This window comes from Vigna angularis, chromosome 6 (assembly GCF_016808095.1).
Source record: "Vigna angularis cultivar LongXiaoDou No.4 chromosome 6, ASM1680809v1, whole genome shotgun sequence".
NCBI classification, from domain to species: Eukaryota; Viridiplantae; Streptophyta; class Magnoliopsida; order Fabales; family Fabaceae; genus Vigna; species Vigna angularis.
In genome coordinates this window covers 26,170,705-26,187,225 of record NC_068975.1, presented here as the reverse complement: position 1 = coordinate 26,187,225, position 16,521 = coordinate 26,170,705, and the positions used below count along the sequence as shown (strand labels likewise).

At 31.5% G+C, this 16,521-nt stretch overlaps 1 protein-coding gene across 7 annotated transcripts; it reads left to right on the top strand.

Moving 5' to 3' along the window:
- Nucleotides 1-5,589: 5,589 nt before the first annotated feature.
- On the top strand, nucleotides 5,590-15,379 carry LOC108342824 (uncharacterized). 7 transcript variants are annotated; one of them, XM_052879052.1, is made up of 2 exons: nucleotides 5,590-5,639; nucleotides 11,952-15,379. In XM_052879052.1, exon 2 carries the CDS (start codon nucleotides 12,026-12,028, stop codon nucleotides 15,188-15,190), a length of 3,165 nt encoding a protein of 1,054 aa, XP_052735012.1. In that variant the 5' UTR covers nucleotides 5,590-5,639; nucleotides 11,952-12,025; the 3' UTR covers nucleotides 15,191-15,379. The 7 variants fall into 7 exon arrangements, with proteins under 7 accessions (XP_052735012.1, XP_052735010.1, XP_017436142.1 ...); XM_052879050.1 differs by having other exon boundaries at nucleotides 5,605-5,639; nucleotides 11,886-15,379; XM_017580653.2 differs by lacking the exon at nucleotides 5,590-5,639 and adding an exon at nucleotides 7,501-7,700.
- Nucleotides 15,380-16,521: the final 1,142 nt, after the last annotated feature.

Here is a 16,521-nt window from a genome sequence, read left to right as displayed (position 1 = left end):
CAGACTGATCTAGCCGAAAGTCAAACCAAGTCGACCCATGCCGAAAGTTAATATATATTTGCCTTGGTGTAATTAATTTTATCTTATAAAAGATAATGTGCTAAATAAGGAATATTGGAGTTTGTTTTCTATTACACCACCATCATTTTTCTTAGATGTACAAAATTATGATTTGCATTGGGTTATCAATTGAAAGGCAATAGGATTTAGCCTTTAAATGTTGAATGGAGATGTTTGGTTGATGGTAAATGCAAAATGAATTCTACAATTCTAATTTGTAGTAAAAATAAGATAATGTGTCTATCAAGAATGAACATGTGTCTATCAAGAATGAACATGGCATAAATGAGTAAGAGTAGTGAGTTCCTTTTAAAATAAATTGTAAAGCAAATGTCTTTAAAAGTATTATCATATCATTTTGTCCTTAAAATTTTCAATATATTCAATTCACTTTTCAAATTTTCCACCTTCATCGTAACTAGCCTCCAAATTTGTTAATTTGAATTATAACAATTCCATATTTTGTTAATTTTTCTGGCATGCAGGGGAAAGATCTTTGCCTTATGCTGATTTGTTGGGTCATTACCATCTCCAAATCCATATGTCATCCTAGAAACCTTTTCATTAACAACGATGGACCCTCCTCTTTCGGAATGTCCACTCTCATCCTATAATTTTCCACTATTTTCAATTGCCTACTTTTTTTTACAATAAGAGGTTGTGAAAGAATCAAATGTAGGCATATAAAAAAACATGCATATTGTATCGTTTAGAAGGCCACCCCATGTAATATACATATTTAAAGATAGATAGTTTTATGAAGGATATTACATTGGTTAATGAAAACAACCAACTTAATAAATACTCAATTTTTTTTTATTTTGCTTTTGTCACTCTACCTCTACATCAATTGAAATTTGAAGTTGTTGCAATATTGATATAATTTTTAAGGACATAACAATCGATGTAAAATGTGTCTGACTATTTTCATCGTCTACTTTTTCATCAATTACATAATGTAACATACTATAAATAATTACTGTAAAATGTATATTTTTAGTATTATATTGATAAGTATCTAACTTACTTAATTTCACATGTACTTTTGACACTTATCATGCATGAAATTGATATATTATTTTATAATAATACCCCTTTTACTTAGAATTACATTACAGGGAGTAAAGAAGTAAGAAAATGAGAAAACTAATGTGTTTGTGATTTTGCATGTATTTTTAAGGAATTAAGGAATATGGTGTTGAGTCTCAAAGTTGATGTTGAACACCAAAAGATGATTTAACAGAGATTCTTGGGTTGATTTCTCGTTTTAGGTTTTGGTGTTCATGATCTTGCAATTTGGGATTTTTTGTTCTTACTTTATCAAGTTTCGAATTTAGGATTTGTGGTTTGCAGGTTATTGAATTGAATTTTTGGGGTTCCTACTTTTATGTTCTTGATTTTTCTCTACTGGTTTGGTATTGTAATTTGAGACTAGGGTTTTAATTAGGATTCTGGATTTTCACTTGGAGGATGATGACTGCGAATTTGGGTTTTGTTTTTTTTTCTTTTTCGTTTTTGTTCTTGGACTAAAGACGTTGATGATGGTTGCTTGAGTTGCGGCGGGGGAGGCGCTGGTTGGGGCGACCATGAGGTGTTGCAGTGACATTGAAAGCCCTTTCTTTGGTTGATTTTCCCTTACTTAAAGTTTTGCATCTTTGCTGTATTGAGATTTTAGATGGAGATCTTCAACAAATTCTTTCTGCCTTGGGAAATAATTGAATAGGCAAAGGGAGAAAATGGAAAGAAGGGTTAGGGAGTGAGAAATCAAGAGAGACTGTATCGACATGGGGAAGAAAGAGTAAGCAAACTAATTTGAGTAAAATTAAGGAAATTGTCACGTCAATTGCATTGAGCTTGCCATACAATCAATAATTAGACAACTCATTCACTTTCGGTCAAGGATAATTACACCATTAGCGTTTTTTAACGCCATAAGCAAAAAGGACCAAAAAGGTATGACTTTGAACACTTTGACGAAACCTAAAGACCAAAAATAGGTATTAAACCTAATTTGATCACATCTCTAATCGATGTGAGATCTGCAACATAACTTTTCTTGTAAGGACTGAACATTTTGAGCGTGAAACTAAATATATGCCGATAGTATGACAACAACATAATAGTAAGTGATAGAATATGCCCAACAAAAATCTTATAAGGATACATTCCAAACCATCTCAAAAGATGCATTTGGTTTTAACTCAACCTTAAAAAATCAAATTGCAATGTGAGGTTTACACTTATTTTATACTATAATTTAGTTATATCTTTAATCAATATGGGATCTTCCATAATTAACAAGTATAAATGTACATAAAATAATTTGATCTCTATATATCAATATGATCATTAAGACCCTACTATAGTTTAGTCAAGGAAACATAACTTTTATATCTCAATATTAAGATTGATTTGTATAAAAAAATCACCTTAAAAGAGTAATCATTGAAAAATTACTAATTAACATGTCATATTTATTAGGTCATGCTTGTGAATCCTATGAGTTAATAAAGTACATATATAAATGATTAAGATATTAAAATAAATTAATTGCTCATTTATATTTCCTATCTTTATTTGCTACATGTATTTCTCATGTTTATTAAACCTACTATAAAAGGAAAAAAAAAAGAAAGGTGAAAAAACATTAGAGTAACTTAGAGAAAATTGAAATAATACCTTTATGCAATACACTCAAACCAATTAGTTTATATAATCAGTCGATGCAATAGCTTATTTAGTCCCTAAATCTATAAGATGTAGGAATAATTTCTTTAATATTATAGCCCAAGGATAAAATGATCCCTAATGGTGTGTTTGAATTTGAAGATGGATTTGGAGAAGTGAATTTGAGTGGATTTAAGAGAAAAAAGAGGTTAATGTGGGGTTGTTTGAATTAAGGGAAATATGGTGTGATTTGAGATGAAAGAGGTTACCTTTCTTTAATATTATACCCCTTTATTCACATTAACCACCGCTTTTTTTCCATTCCAACTTCAATAATATTTACCCGATGATTATCTCGAATCACACACATGGTAAGATATTGTCCGCTTTGGGTCAAGCCCCCACAGATTTGCTTTTGGTACCACTCCAAAAGGTCTCTTACCAATGGAGGTAACTATGTGTATATAAACTCATGTCCAACTATTCTTTTATCCGATGTGGGACTTTGTTTGTACCCCAACATCCTCCCTCAAACAAAGGACTATGGTTCTCCTTCCTCCTCTATTGCGGAAATCTTTTTAATCTTCGAGTACACCATGGGCACACCATGGTCAACACTAAGCATCTCTTGCTCTCCACCTCTCATGATTCATCTAGCGATATGCCATTGGCCACCTGCCTGCTCACCTGATCATGGAGGGACGTACTCGTTTGAGCCCGGTCACCAGACCTGACACACACACACATATATTACTTTATTACTTGTCAGTGTGGGATTCTACAACCTTTTTTTTAACAAGGTTTGTACCCTATTCTAATATATTATAATTTCACTATATCATTATTTTATGTGGGGCGTGCAACACACCACTCACATTAAGAACATACATAGTGGAAATAGAGAGAGATGATATTATGATATAAAAAGTTAAACAAATCTTGAGAGTATACCTTTGAGTACAAAAGTGATTATTATTATTTTATTATTTCATAATTTTTTTTATACCACCTCCACACCAATGTGAACCTCCTCCTTCGTTCACATTGACCACCTGTTTCGATTAATCTCCTAAACCCATGTATGCTTCTTCTCCATTTCAACTTCAATAATACTTACCTTATGATTATCTTTAATCACACGCCAATACATTGAGAAATTTGAAAGTGCATACTATTTATGAAAGGATAATTTTTCAACTTCAATCACTTTCTCACATTTTCTTCTCATCCATGTGAGGATGTATATTTCATACTCATCCTTAAATGCGTGCTGATAAATCAATGTAATTCCCTTGAAACAAACGATTCTTTTCCTCACTTTTCTTTCTTTATGTACATGACAATTGTAAAAGCAAACTAAAGCTAAGTTAGTATTTGATTCTTAAATTTACTTTATATATATATATATATATATATATATATATATATATATTACAATTCTATACAATTTTCTTGAAACAAATGACTGCTTCTCTCAGTGTTCTTTCTTTATGTACATGACAATTGTAGAAACAAACTAAAACTAAGTTTAGTGTCAAATTGTTTCTTTAAATCACTTAATAATATATATATATATATATATATTAATTTTACTTTATCGCTTGTCAATATGGGATTCTGCAATATTTCTCTTGACGAGGTTTGTACCTTGTTCTAATATATTATAATTTTAATATATTATTATTTTATGTAGGGTGTGCAATACACCACTCACATTAAAGACATACATGGTGAGAATAGAGAGAGAAAAAATTGTAATATAAAAAGTCAAACAAATCTCATAAATATAAGCATTGATGAGTTTTGATACTATATTGTGAAAATGAAATTATTAGTCTAGCTCAATCGCATAGTATATATATATATATATATATATATATATATATATATATATATATATATATATATAATTTTTATGACTTGTTAATATGAGATTCTACAACATCTCTCTTGACAAGGTTTGTACCCTGCACGATGAAAATAGAAAGAGACACAATAATATAATATAAAAGACCAAACAAATATTTATAAGTTTTGATACTATATTATGAAAATGATATTCTTTAGTTTAGCTCAATCTCACGAGTAAGATTTACATCCTACTTATATATTATAATTTAACCAAATTTCTAAACAATGTTAAATTTTAATACACACCTTATATTAAAGATTTAACATCTTAGGTGTGAAAAAACAAATGAGATTAAATACCAAAAGACACAAAAATTCAACAAATCTCGCTAAAACATGCATTTAATAAACTTTTATATTGTCTTATAAATATTCTTTTAAGTGTAACTTAATCTAAAAAAACTAATATATCACACAAAAATTTGAATCTCATTTATGTATTATAATTTGATCATATTTTTAGATGATAACAATCTCCAAAATTCAATAAAGAAATATAATATAGTATTAAAAATAACATATAAATACAATTTTTTAGAGTCTCTAAATTTTTATAATTTATTAAGAAATCAATTTAAAAAAAATAATTTATTGAGGACTCAATGAAAATGATTACATAAAACTTATTTAAGCACTTATGTCACATGTCATGCTTTGCTATCTCGGAGGAAATTTACAATATTGATGCTAAAAATACAGTTTTGCATAGCAGACTACATCTATAAAATACAAACTTTACGAGTTTACATTGAAGAAGGAACTGTGCGAGTTCACGTAGCCATTTATGCCTATATGTTGTTTTTAGCATTTGAATTTGGTTTTGATAGCATCTTTTGCACACAATATAATGTCAGGATGTGGTTTTGAATATCTTGAAGTTCCACATTGAATACATCAGTTTTCAAATTTTCTTTTCCTTTATATAAAGCTTTGTTCTAAACAAAATTAGATTTATTTAAGTGAATCCAACTGCAAGTGAAGACTGGCATGTCAAATTCAAGGTAAGTTTTTCAACTTCTTTTCTTTTATAATAATTTAAGTTTTTTTTTACTTGTAAGTTATTTGTTTTTATTTTACATGGTGCTTAGATTTAGTCACTTTTTATCAATTAGTATGCTTAGATATTGCTTTTATGAGAGAACATAATTGATTGCCAACAAAACCAGTGATTCACATGTCACTAACAACTAATTCTATTAGATAAGAGATAAAAAATATTATATCTACAGATATTAAATTAATATTTATTAATAATGATTATTTATTATAAAAATAAATAAAGTATTCTGATATCTGATGTGTGAATATTCGCAAATATTTGCTGCTCTTTCCTAGTTATATTTTTAAATAATAATTTTCTTGAATAAAAATTGCTAGTAAGTTTTATTTTAGTATGTTTTAGAAAAATTACTCATAAAAACATTATAATTTTTAAAAAATGATTTAAAATTTAATTTTATGTACTTTTATTTTTTATTTAGCTTATAAAATTTAAGCTATTTTAAAAAGATATATTTTTTTGTTAAAATTTATACTTACTGCAACTCATTTAAATTAATATTACATTAATATTAATATTAATATTTTAGTGAATAATTTGATTTGAATTATATTTATTTTAAATAATTTTATTTAAAATTTAAAATTAAGTATAAAAATATTAGCGGATATTAAATACCGTATATACTTTTTCACATAAACGGGATGAACAGCGAAATAAATTTTTTTAGGTGAATCGGATCCACACTGTATCCAACCCACTCAAACAGTTGTCATCATAGACTTGTTACACCAATATACTATCATGCATATTTGAAATATACATTACATAAATTACATAAATAAAATATCTAAGATTAAAATATATTACTAAACTTATAATAGGTTTAATTTTAATATCACCAATCCTCATTTAATACCAGTCATTTTACTTTTATTGCAAAGAAAACAATTGGAGAGAACTTTTCTTAAATCAATAGTAATTAATAACTAAAATATTTGCAATTTATGTCAAAATATTCTTTACTTTATCTTCTATTTAATAAACAGTATGTAGGATTAAATAGGATCAATAAAATTAGATAGTAGATGTAAATATTTGTGTATGCTGGCATCTAGAAATAAAAAATTTGCAATAGATACTTGGAGTTGGTATTCGTATATAATTATTATTTACGAGCAGTGAATAGTAAATAATTGATATTTTAATACTAATTTATAAATAGATAGGATACAAGTATTATATTTTGAATATTTGTTAATATTAATTAATATTTTATTAAAATTAAATTTAATTAAAATTAAAATTAATTTATATTTTATTAAATTAAATTAAATTAAAATTAAATTTTAATTTATATTTAACTTAATTTATATTTTATTATATATATATATATTTTAATTATATATATATTTTATTTTAAAATTTTATAAAACATCTTTCTAAATATTTATAGGTATAGTATACTCGCATATATTAAAATACATATAAATATTTTTTAAACAAATATCTAATCAGTAACAAAAAAAGATTATAAATTTTTTATTGTAGATTTAATAACTAGTAAACATTATTCAAATGGTGAAGAGTTTCTTTATATATTAAAAAGTTAGATTGATTAGTGAGTTGAATTAAGTACTTTGTGAACACTTAAGATAATAGGTTTATAAAATTTAGAAAATATATAAAATGGTCCAAAATATTACAAAGAAAATTTAATTAAGTAAAAGATATAAAAATTGAAATAAATTATATAATTAAATATCGACCATGCCCCATAATTCTCTGGAAGTTTCCGAAAAGTAGGAGAAAAAAATAATTAGAGTAGATTACAAGGGCCCGTTTCTTCTAATAATATAAAACGGTCAGAATTTTCCACTTTGTTCTATTCTCACTTTTTCACTTCCCGCTTTTATCTCTATGGCTGGGAGTGAGTGAGTGTGATTACCGTACTATATACAGTGAGGTTAACTGTTTATCTCTTTTCCACTCATTCCAATGGCGTAGCGGTTGATGTGCAAGTGAGTTTCCTCACCGATCTGGCGGTTCCTTAGTGTTTTAGGTCAAACAAAACGATTTCCTATGCACCTATATTTACTCTTTATTTTGTTCACTCCTTTCCTCTGTTAGGGTTTAGGTTATGTTTTTTGTCAGCTTTGCAAATTTCATTGTTGTCTAAAGTTTACATTATTAGTGTGTTGTTATCATCTTATCGTTATAATGTCTATCTAAAACTTTTTTTTTTTCATATTTTGTGCAAGGATGTTTTTCTTTATAGCTTAGGGAAACACGTTTATCCTTTTCCTTTCTTTTTCTAAGGTTTAATTTTATAGCCATATGAACAACAGCAAAGAAGAACATAAGGAGAAAAAAATAAAATAAGTTTATCTAAGTTAACTCAAATTAGTTTAAGTACAAGGTGACGTTGGAATATCTGTCATTTAGGTTCTTCAGAAGCTAATTGTGGGTAATTTATAAAGGTTATGTAGGAAGAAGAATAAGTAAACTGATTTTGGATAAAATCATTTATTTGTGAGCTAGTTTGTGGAATTTCTCATACAAAAAAAGTTGATCTTAAGTTAGTTATGAGTTGGGATAGGAGATACTTGCCTACAAATTTGAACAAATTATTATATGCTTGGTCTCATTTTTATTGTTTTTTATATTGATATAAAAACTAGTTTTAGATTACAAAGTAACTTATTTGTTGTTTTTTAATTCTCTTCTTTTATAAATATTTTTAGAGAAGTTTTTATATAAATATGTTTCATGTCCAAAAGACTATATATTGCATAGGAGTTGATGTCAAAAAAGTATGTCCAAAGATATCATTACTGAATGAAACCAACTATTAAGATTTGTTTAACTTAATTATTTGGACTATCACATAAGCAATCGTGTCTTCAATAAGAAACCTTGGTGCTTGGTAAAGCTATCTCCATGAGTAAAGTTTCTTCTAGAAAGTGTTTCTCTGTTTAAAGAAACACTCCAAGCATCTTGAAGTGATGAAAAAAAATCAATGAGTGTATACTGTTAGCTAATATGTTTGTGTGTGTCTATATATATTTAAGGATGAGTGCAAGTTCATCTCAAAGAGGAAGGTTCCAGCCTATGTCCCCTAACCTAAAACTAGGTACTCCTACAAAACTTAGTGTAAGTTGTACAAATACTATAATTGTCATAATTCTAAAACTCTCCTTCAAATTGTGTGCACCAAGCTTTGAACATCGAATTTAAGGTCTTCTCAAAGACTTGGGAGAGAATGTTGGCATGTTGGTCATTAAAGCTAGTAAGTCCAATACATATTTCCCAAATGAGCAACTTCTTTTTGATTGTTGGAAAGTTCCACGTCGACTAGTGATAAGGTCAATTTAGATTATATAAGTGGGTGCAAATCTCACCTTACAAACCGATTTTATGGGATTGAGTTAGGCTTAAAGTTCACTTTTTAACATGGTATCAAAGTCAAGCTAGAGCCTATCCTGACGTGATTTGTGTGAACATATTGTTCCATCCACTATTGGACCGTTATCGAATCATCCATTAATGTCTAGTTTCTCGCTCGAGATGTATATACCTAATTATGAGGGGATGTAGTCTCATATTAACTAGAGATAAGGCCAATTTAGAGTATATAAGTGAGTGCAAACCTCACTTTACAAGTTAGTTTTGTGGGGTTGAGTTAGGTTTAAAGTTCACTTCTTATAAAATGACAATTTGTGCTTGGTACTTTTATGAAACAAAGGGTTGGAAGAAATATGAAAGGCTGCCTGATTATCACAACACAATTTCATTTTCTCAACTTTACAAAATTTCAACACTTGGAGTTGTTTGGTTTGCACTAGTTCACAATTAGTTAGGACCATATATCTATATTTAGCTTTTATTTTGGATCAAAGAACAAGATTTTTTGTTTATTGCTCCTTGAGGAGACAATATTTCGTCCATTGAATAGACAATATCTTGTAGATCTTTTATTAATTGGACAACTCAAACTACATCATAATGCCCTATAATTTGAGTATTTTGTTTGTCCTCATACAATAGTCCTTGTCCTAGAGCATTTAGAAATGTCAGGTCTTGTAATAATGAGATAAAAGAGTTTTTCAACCAACCTTTTATATATTTATTTTTGGATCTGAATAGAGTTTCACCTTGGTCAACCATCAACTTTTGATGTGGATTCGTGAAATTGATTCACTTTGATACCAAGCATTTTAGAAAACCAAACTCTTTAGTTTATAAATGGCTAAATAAATGCACCTTTAGCTACGATCATGAACATAGATCATTAGATACCCACATTTCCTACGAGAAGTTGACAATACCAAACTGAATGATTTGCCTCACTCTTGTTTCATCCAAAAACCTGCATAATATGATTGAATTTACCAAACCGAGCTTGGGATGAATGCTTTTGACCATAAAGAGAGTGGTGTGATTTACACACTAGAATAGACTCCCCCCTAAGTGATAAACCCATGAGGTTGCTCTATGTAAATTTCCTCCTCAAGATCACTATGAAGAAAAACATTTTTAAGGTCAAGTCAGTGAAGTGGCCAATGTTGAGTAGCAAATTGCAAGAAAAAACCAAATGGTGTACATTTTAGCAATGAGAGAAAGTTTTACCGGAGTCAAGTCCATAAATTTGTGTATATCCTTTGGTCACAATTGATCTTTAAGATGATCAACTTCACCACTTGACTTGGTCAAACTTTAGTAACATAGACCCATCTACAACTGACAATCTTCTTTCCAGATGGAAGAAGAACAAGCTTCCATCTGCCACTGCTTGCAAGAGCCTACATTTTGTCAATCATGACATGTTACCAGAATGATCAAGTGTCTCAAATAATTTTGGGAACAATAGTGGCAGACAAAGAAAACAAATAAAAAAATAGGTTGGAGACAAACAATGATAACTCGAAAAATTATAAATAGGTATGAATTACGAGTAGATGGAATACCTTTCCTAAGAGCAATAGGTCAATTTGAAGAGGAGTTATGTGAAAGAGTTGATGAAAAAAGATCCATGAAGGAGGAGGATCTAAATCATGAGAGACTTCTCGAAGAGGTAGGAGGGAGCTCTTTTGTAAAAACTTATCGAAGAGTGGGAGTAACTCTTTCTGTTCTGTGTTAGTATGTAAGTAAAGGTGGCCAATTGACATATATTATCTTCTAATAGTTTGAGAATAACATTTGTATCCTATTGAAGATAAGAATATCCTATAAAACAAGATTTAATAGCCTTTGTGGAGAGTTTTTCTAAACTTGGAGATACATTATGAACAAAACAAGTACAACCAAATACCTTAGGAGAAACATGAAATAAGGGATCATTTGGAAAAATGGTGGAGTGAGGAATTCGATTTTTAAGAGAGGAAGAAGACATTCTATTTATTAAAAAACATGTAGTTCTCATCTCCCAAATTTTGTAGATGAACATTTTTGTTCAACACTAGAGAGAGTGTGCAGTTTCAATGAGATGTTTATTCTTCCTCTCAACAATGCCATTTTGTAGCTGTGTGTGAGAGGACAAGTAGACTCATGTCAAATAACTTATGCGGATAAGAAGGAAGTAAGTTTAACAGAAAAATATTCTTTAGCATTGTCACTGCAGGAGAATTTAATTACTTTTCCAAATAGGTTCTTAATTTAATTAAAGGACATAAATATGGACAAAAGCTTAAATGTCTTTCATTAAATAAACCCTAGTACAATGAGAAAATTCATCAATTAAGGTTACAAAATATCTAAAGTCAAAAGATGTGACAAGCCTTGGTCCCTGAATATTTGAATGAATGGTATAGAAAGCTTAGTTACATTTGTTTTCACTTAGTTTTGAAAATGATGACCGTACATGTTTTCTTAGGCGATGTGATTCATATTCTAATGCTTGAAGTAAGACTTGGAACTATCATCTTCAACATGGCTAGAGTTGGGTAACCCAAACGATTATGCAAAAGCTGTGGGGTTGAGGTAGCAAAATAGGGTGTAACAGTCATAATTTCAACAGCTCTTATTAAGTTAACCCAACACGATGTTAATGGTGCGGAACTTTGCCTAATTGGTAGTATTTGAGGTGAAATGAAAATTTATTTTTCCTGGATTTACTGGTTTAGACATCATATATTTTTTTACCTGTTCCTGAGATAGATAGTTACTTAAACATATTATTAAGTTAAACGTGTCTTTATTTACTTATGCAAGTTAAGTATGAAGTTCTTATTAAATGGTTCATTTGCAGTTTGGCTTGCGCTGGTCAGGTTAAAATGTTGCACACTGACTGGGTGCTGAATTTCTGAATCGGCAGGAGTTCTTTCCCTCTCTGTGTTGTCAGGAGATTCAGAGAACTGCAGTGTATTGGGTTTTGATTTCAACTAACTAATGGAGTGCAACAAGGATGAAGCTGTGAGGGCTAAGCAGATTGCTGAAAATAAGATGCAAGCTGGTGACTATGAAGGGGGGCTAAAATTTGCTTCAAAAGCCCAAAGGCTGTTTCCTGATATTCAAAACATTGTTCAGATCCTTGCAGTTTGTGAGGTCCACTGTGCTGCTCAGAAGAAACACTCTGGGTCTGACATGGACTGGTATGGAATTCTCCAGACTCAACAATCTGCCGATGAAGCAACCATTAAGAAACAGTATAGAAAGCTTGCACTGCTACTTCATCCTGATAAAAATAAATCTGCTGGTGCAGAGGCTGCTTTCAAGTTGGTTGGTGAAGCTAACAGAGTGTTAAGCGATCCATCGAAGCGTACTCTGTATGACTCAAAATTTGGAGTTTCAGTGGGAAATACAGAAGCTAAGGTCGCCCCTTGTCACCCAAATGGAAATGCAAGGAATTATCAGAACATTTTTAATTCACAGCCCCAGGCTTGGAATTCATATCATCAGTTTGAAAGTTCGACATTTTGGACATGTTGTTGTCATTGTAATATTAGATATCAATACTACAAAACTATTTTAAATCAGACCATACGCTGTCAACACTGTTCTAAATCCTTTACAGCTCATGATATGGGGAACCACAATGTGGCACCAACATATTGGCCACCTTTCAATAATCACCAAGGGTCTGCAAAACATGCATCGTCTAAAGAAGCATCAAAAGGCAATGGTGGAAAATCTCGTGGTAGAGAAGAAGAGGGTGTGTCCATGTCAAAATGTGGTGCAGGAGTTGGTGCCTATTCTAAAGTTGCAAATGGCAGAAATGGCCATGTGGCTGCAGGAGTGACAAAGGCTGATGTTAAAGTGTCCAAAGCCAAGGAATCGCAAGCCTCAACGAAAGTTGGTTGTAAAAGAGCAAGGCAGTCAGCATCATATGATAATAACAAAGCTGGAGATGGTAAAGGCATGAAAGACACCAAGGATCAAGAAAATACGGTTGATCCTTCTAGGGAAACTTCAAGGAAAAAACAGCATGTTCTGTACCCAAAAACTGATAAAGCTGGTGATTTTGGAAGTTCATCCAAAAGTACACAAAATCATGAATCATCTACCACCCCTAGAGTAGAGAAAAAAGAAGTGTCAGCAACTGCTGATGGTGATCAGAATGGGGAGACAAGAAATAAAGCAGGTGCACTACATGAAGAAACAATTTTAAGGAATAGAGCCAAAGTTGAGCAGACTAATGTGCAAGGAAAGGAGGTATTGAACTCAGATTTCAATGATAGAAAGTCTAAAGCTGTCTATTGTTCTCCATCGAATTCAAATTTATCTCCCAATTCAGAGATTGTCTGTCCTGATACAGATTTCAGTGATTTTGAGAGAGATAAGGCAGAGGATTGTTTTGCTGTTAATCAATTATGGGCTATTTTTGACAATAATGATGGTATGCCACGATTCTATGCTCTTGTGAAGAAAGTCTACTCCCCTTTCACGTTGCGGATTACTTGGCTAGAAGCTGACTCAGATGACCAAGGTGAGATTGACTGGCATAAAGCCGGTTTGCCTATTGCTTGTGGTAAGTTCAGACTTGGTCATTCTCAGATTACTTCAGATCGTTTTATGTTCTCTCATCAGATGCATTGCATAAAAGGAAGTAGGACTACATATCTGATATACCCAAAGAAGGGAGAAACTTGGGCAATTTTCAGACACTGGGATCTTGGATGGAGTTCAAATCCAGAAAAGCATTTTGAGTATGAATTTGAATATGTGGAAGTTCTATCAGATTTTGACGAAAATTTAGGCATTGAAGTTGCTTATCTTGGCAAACTGACAGGGTTTGTTAGTCTCTTTCAACATTCTGCATTGGATGGTATTAGCTTATTTTGTGTATCACCTCGTGAGATGTACAAGTTCTCTCATCGGATTCCTTCTTACAAGATGACAGGTGCTGAAAGGAAAGGTGTTCCAAGTGGATCTTTTGAACTTGATCCTGCTGGTCTGCCTACTTGTCTTTTTGAAGTTGGTGATACTGGTGTTGCGAAAGTGGATGGAGTCAATTGTTCCCACCAGGAGTATGCAAACTCTAAAGTTGAACAGGCAACTTCTAATGATAGTATTCACAAATCAAAGTTGCAAGAGAGTATTGATGCCGAAAGAACAGCACAAATTCTCAGAAGGTCTCCAAGGTCGAGCCAAAAAAGTATGGACAATGGCCAAGCAAGCACTGTTCAATTCACGGTCAGAAAGGATGACATAAACATTGACCACAGGGACTACAGTCCCCCAGAAGGAAGCGCTGCTTCGTCCCATACTAATGAAAGGAAGGTCAAGAAACCTCAGAAACACAAGAAAAATAGTTATGATGGAGAGACATTGAATAAGTTGCATAAAGATAAAGATCTAAGCAAGAAAAATGTTCTAGGAGATGCATCTGAAATGACATGTAAGTTGACTGTTAATCATTCAAAAAACAGCAATAATGTGAAGAGTAGCAACACTCCTCAGTTTGGAGAATCATGTTACGACTTTAAGAAGGAAAAATCTGAAAAGACGTTTCAGTGTGGACAGATATGGGCAATATATTGTGATAGGGATTATATGCCCAATACTTACGCACAAATTAAGAAGATTGAATTCACTCCTAATTTTAGATTGCAGGTTTCCGTGCTTGAACCGTGCTCACCGTCAGGTGACCTTAAAAGAACAATATCTTGTGGCACCTTCGAAGTTAAAAAAGGCAAATTACAGATTCTCTCTCCCTCTGCATTCTCTCATCAGTTAAAAGTTGAACCTTTGGTAAATAATAGATATGAAATTTACCCTAGAAAAGGTGAGGTTTGGGCTCTTTACGGGGACCAGAACTATGAGCTGACTTCTTCAAAGCAGGGCAAAGGTAAATGTGATATAGTAGAAGTATTAGCAGATAGTGACAAGACTATACAGGTTGTTGTTCTGACGCCACATAGCAACTCCAAGACAATTTTCAGAGCTCCTAGAATTCAGAGATCTAAAACTGGTGTAATTGAAATATTAAGAGAAGAGGTTGGCAGATTTTCACATCAGATTCCTGCTTTTCAGCACTGGGACAATGTGATTCTCAGAGGGTGTTGGGAGCTTGATCCTTCTTCAGTTCCTGGTTCTTTCGTACCAATAAACTGAAGTATTTCTATACCCTCTTGTCCACTTTGTTCGTGGTAGTGAATCTATGTTTTGTTATATATTATTTAACCAGCTATACTGTGTAGCAGCCATGTATTGAATTGTGTTGAAGGGATCCTCGTTTCATGTCTTTGATGAGTTACATTAGTTAAAGCAGCTGTTAACGCATTCTGGCTATATTTTTGTTTTCATCTGTGTGCGCAGGATGGGTAATCTTGGGTTGGAACTCGACATTCCTTAACTGTGTCTCCTATCCCGTTTGTTATGATGTCTTGTGTTCACCTCATTTTAACATCATTACAGGATGAAACAGGATCTATGCTGGCAATACACTTTGATCCTGGTGGACTGTATCAGTATATAATTCTACCTTTTTTCTATGTTATTACCCTTGATGTTTGGCGATTGGGGTTCTGAGCAGCTATTTACCAGTATAAGCGATACTGTCAACCTTCTTGGGTAATTCGGCCCAAGGTAATACATGTCAGGTTAGTTAGATCTGCAATATCTTGTAAAGTTTGGATTGCACCAACTATGTTCACTTTGTTTCCCAACCATTGACCAAGGGGACTTTTGGCACCGGACAAAAAGTTTCATATTTAAAAATCATAATCTATATTAAGCACTTTCTCATTGACACGCTATTGATATGTTTTTTTCACTTACTGGGAGTCTGACACGAATTAATTGAACACTACCAGCTAGAAGAATATAAGTATTTTGGTAAACAGATTTTTCAAGAGATAGAACTGAGGTTATTCTTGTGGAAATGAGGTTATGAACTAATCACACAAGTGAACATGATATTCAATTGAAAATATATTTTTTTCTGAAGACAATAAATTATGATTTTATTTATTTATTTATGTTTTCCCCTCTTGATAATCATAGTACTTGTATATTCCATCGTACTCACTGTTATTGATCACATATGATGTTAATTGTTGGATTCTCTTAACTAACTGGGTTTCTTTTATCACATAAATCAATAGCATTGTTGAACTTTTCTATTACCAAACTCATACTTGAATTATAAACTGATTCAGTTATGTTATCTTCGAGTTCTAAATTCAGATAATGATTTAGGTAATTTGGATGAACGAGAATAAAAAGTGAAGAGATTCTATATTTGCAGTTTGTGTGGTGTGTGCCTTTTTCTTCATTTTATACATAATATGGAGCAAATAACATGCAAAAGATTCACTTTGTAAATTGAGATTTTGGATTACGAATGGAAAAGAATATTAATATACAAGTGAGAACAATTTATATATCTGATATCGCGTTTAATTCATGTTTGCTAACTAATATGTTTGCTCGATTTAATTCAT

Excerpts from the sequence above, each read along its gene's own strand:
- LOC108342824 (XM_052879052.1), top strand. The coding sequence starts at position 12,026 with ATGGAGTGCAACAAGGATGAAGCTGTGAGGGCTAAGCAGATTGCTGAA.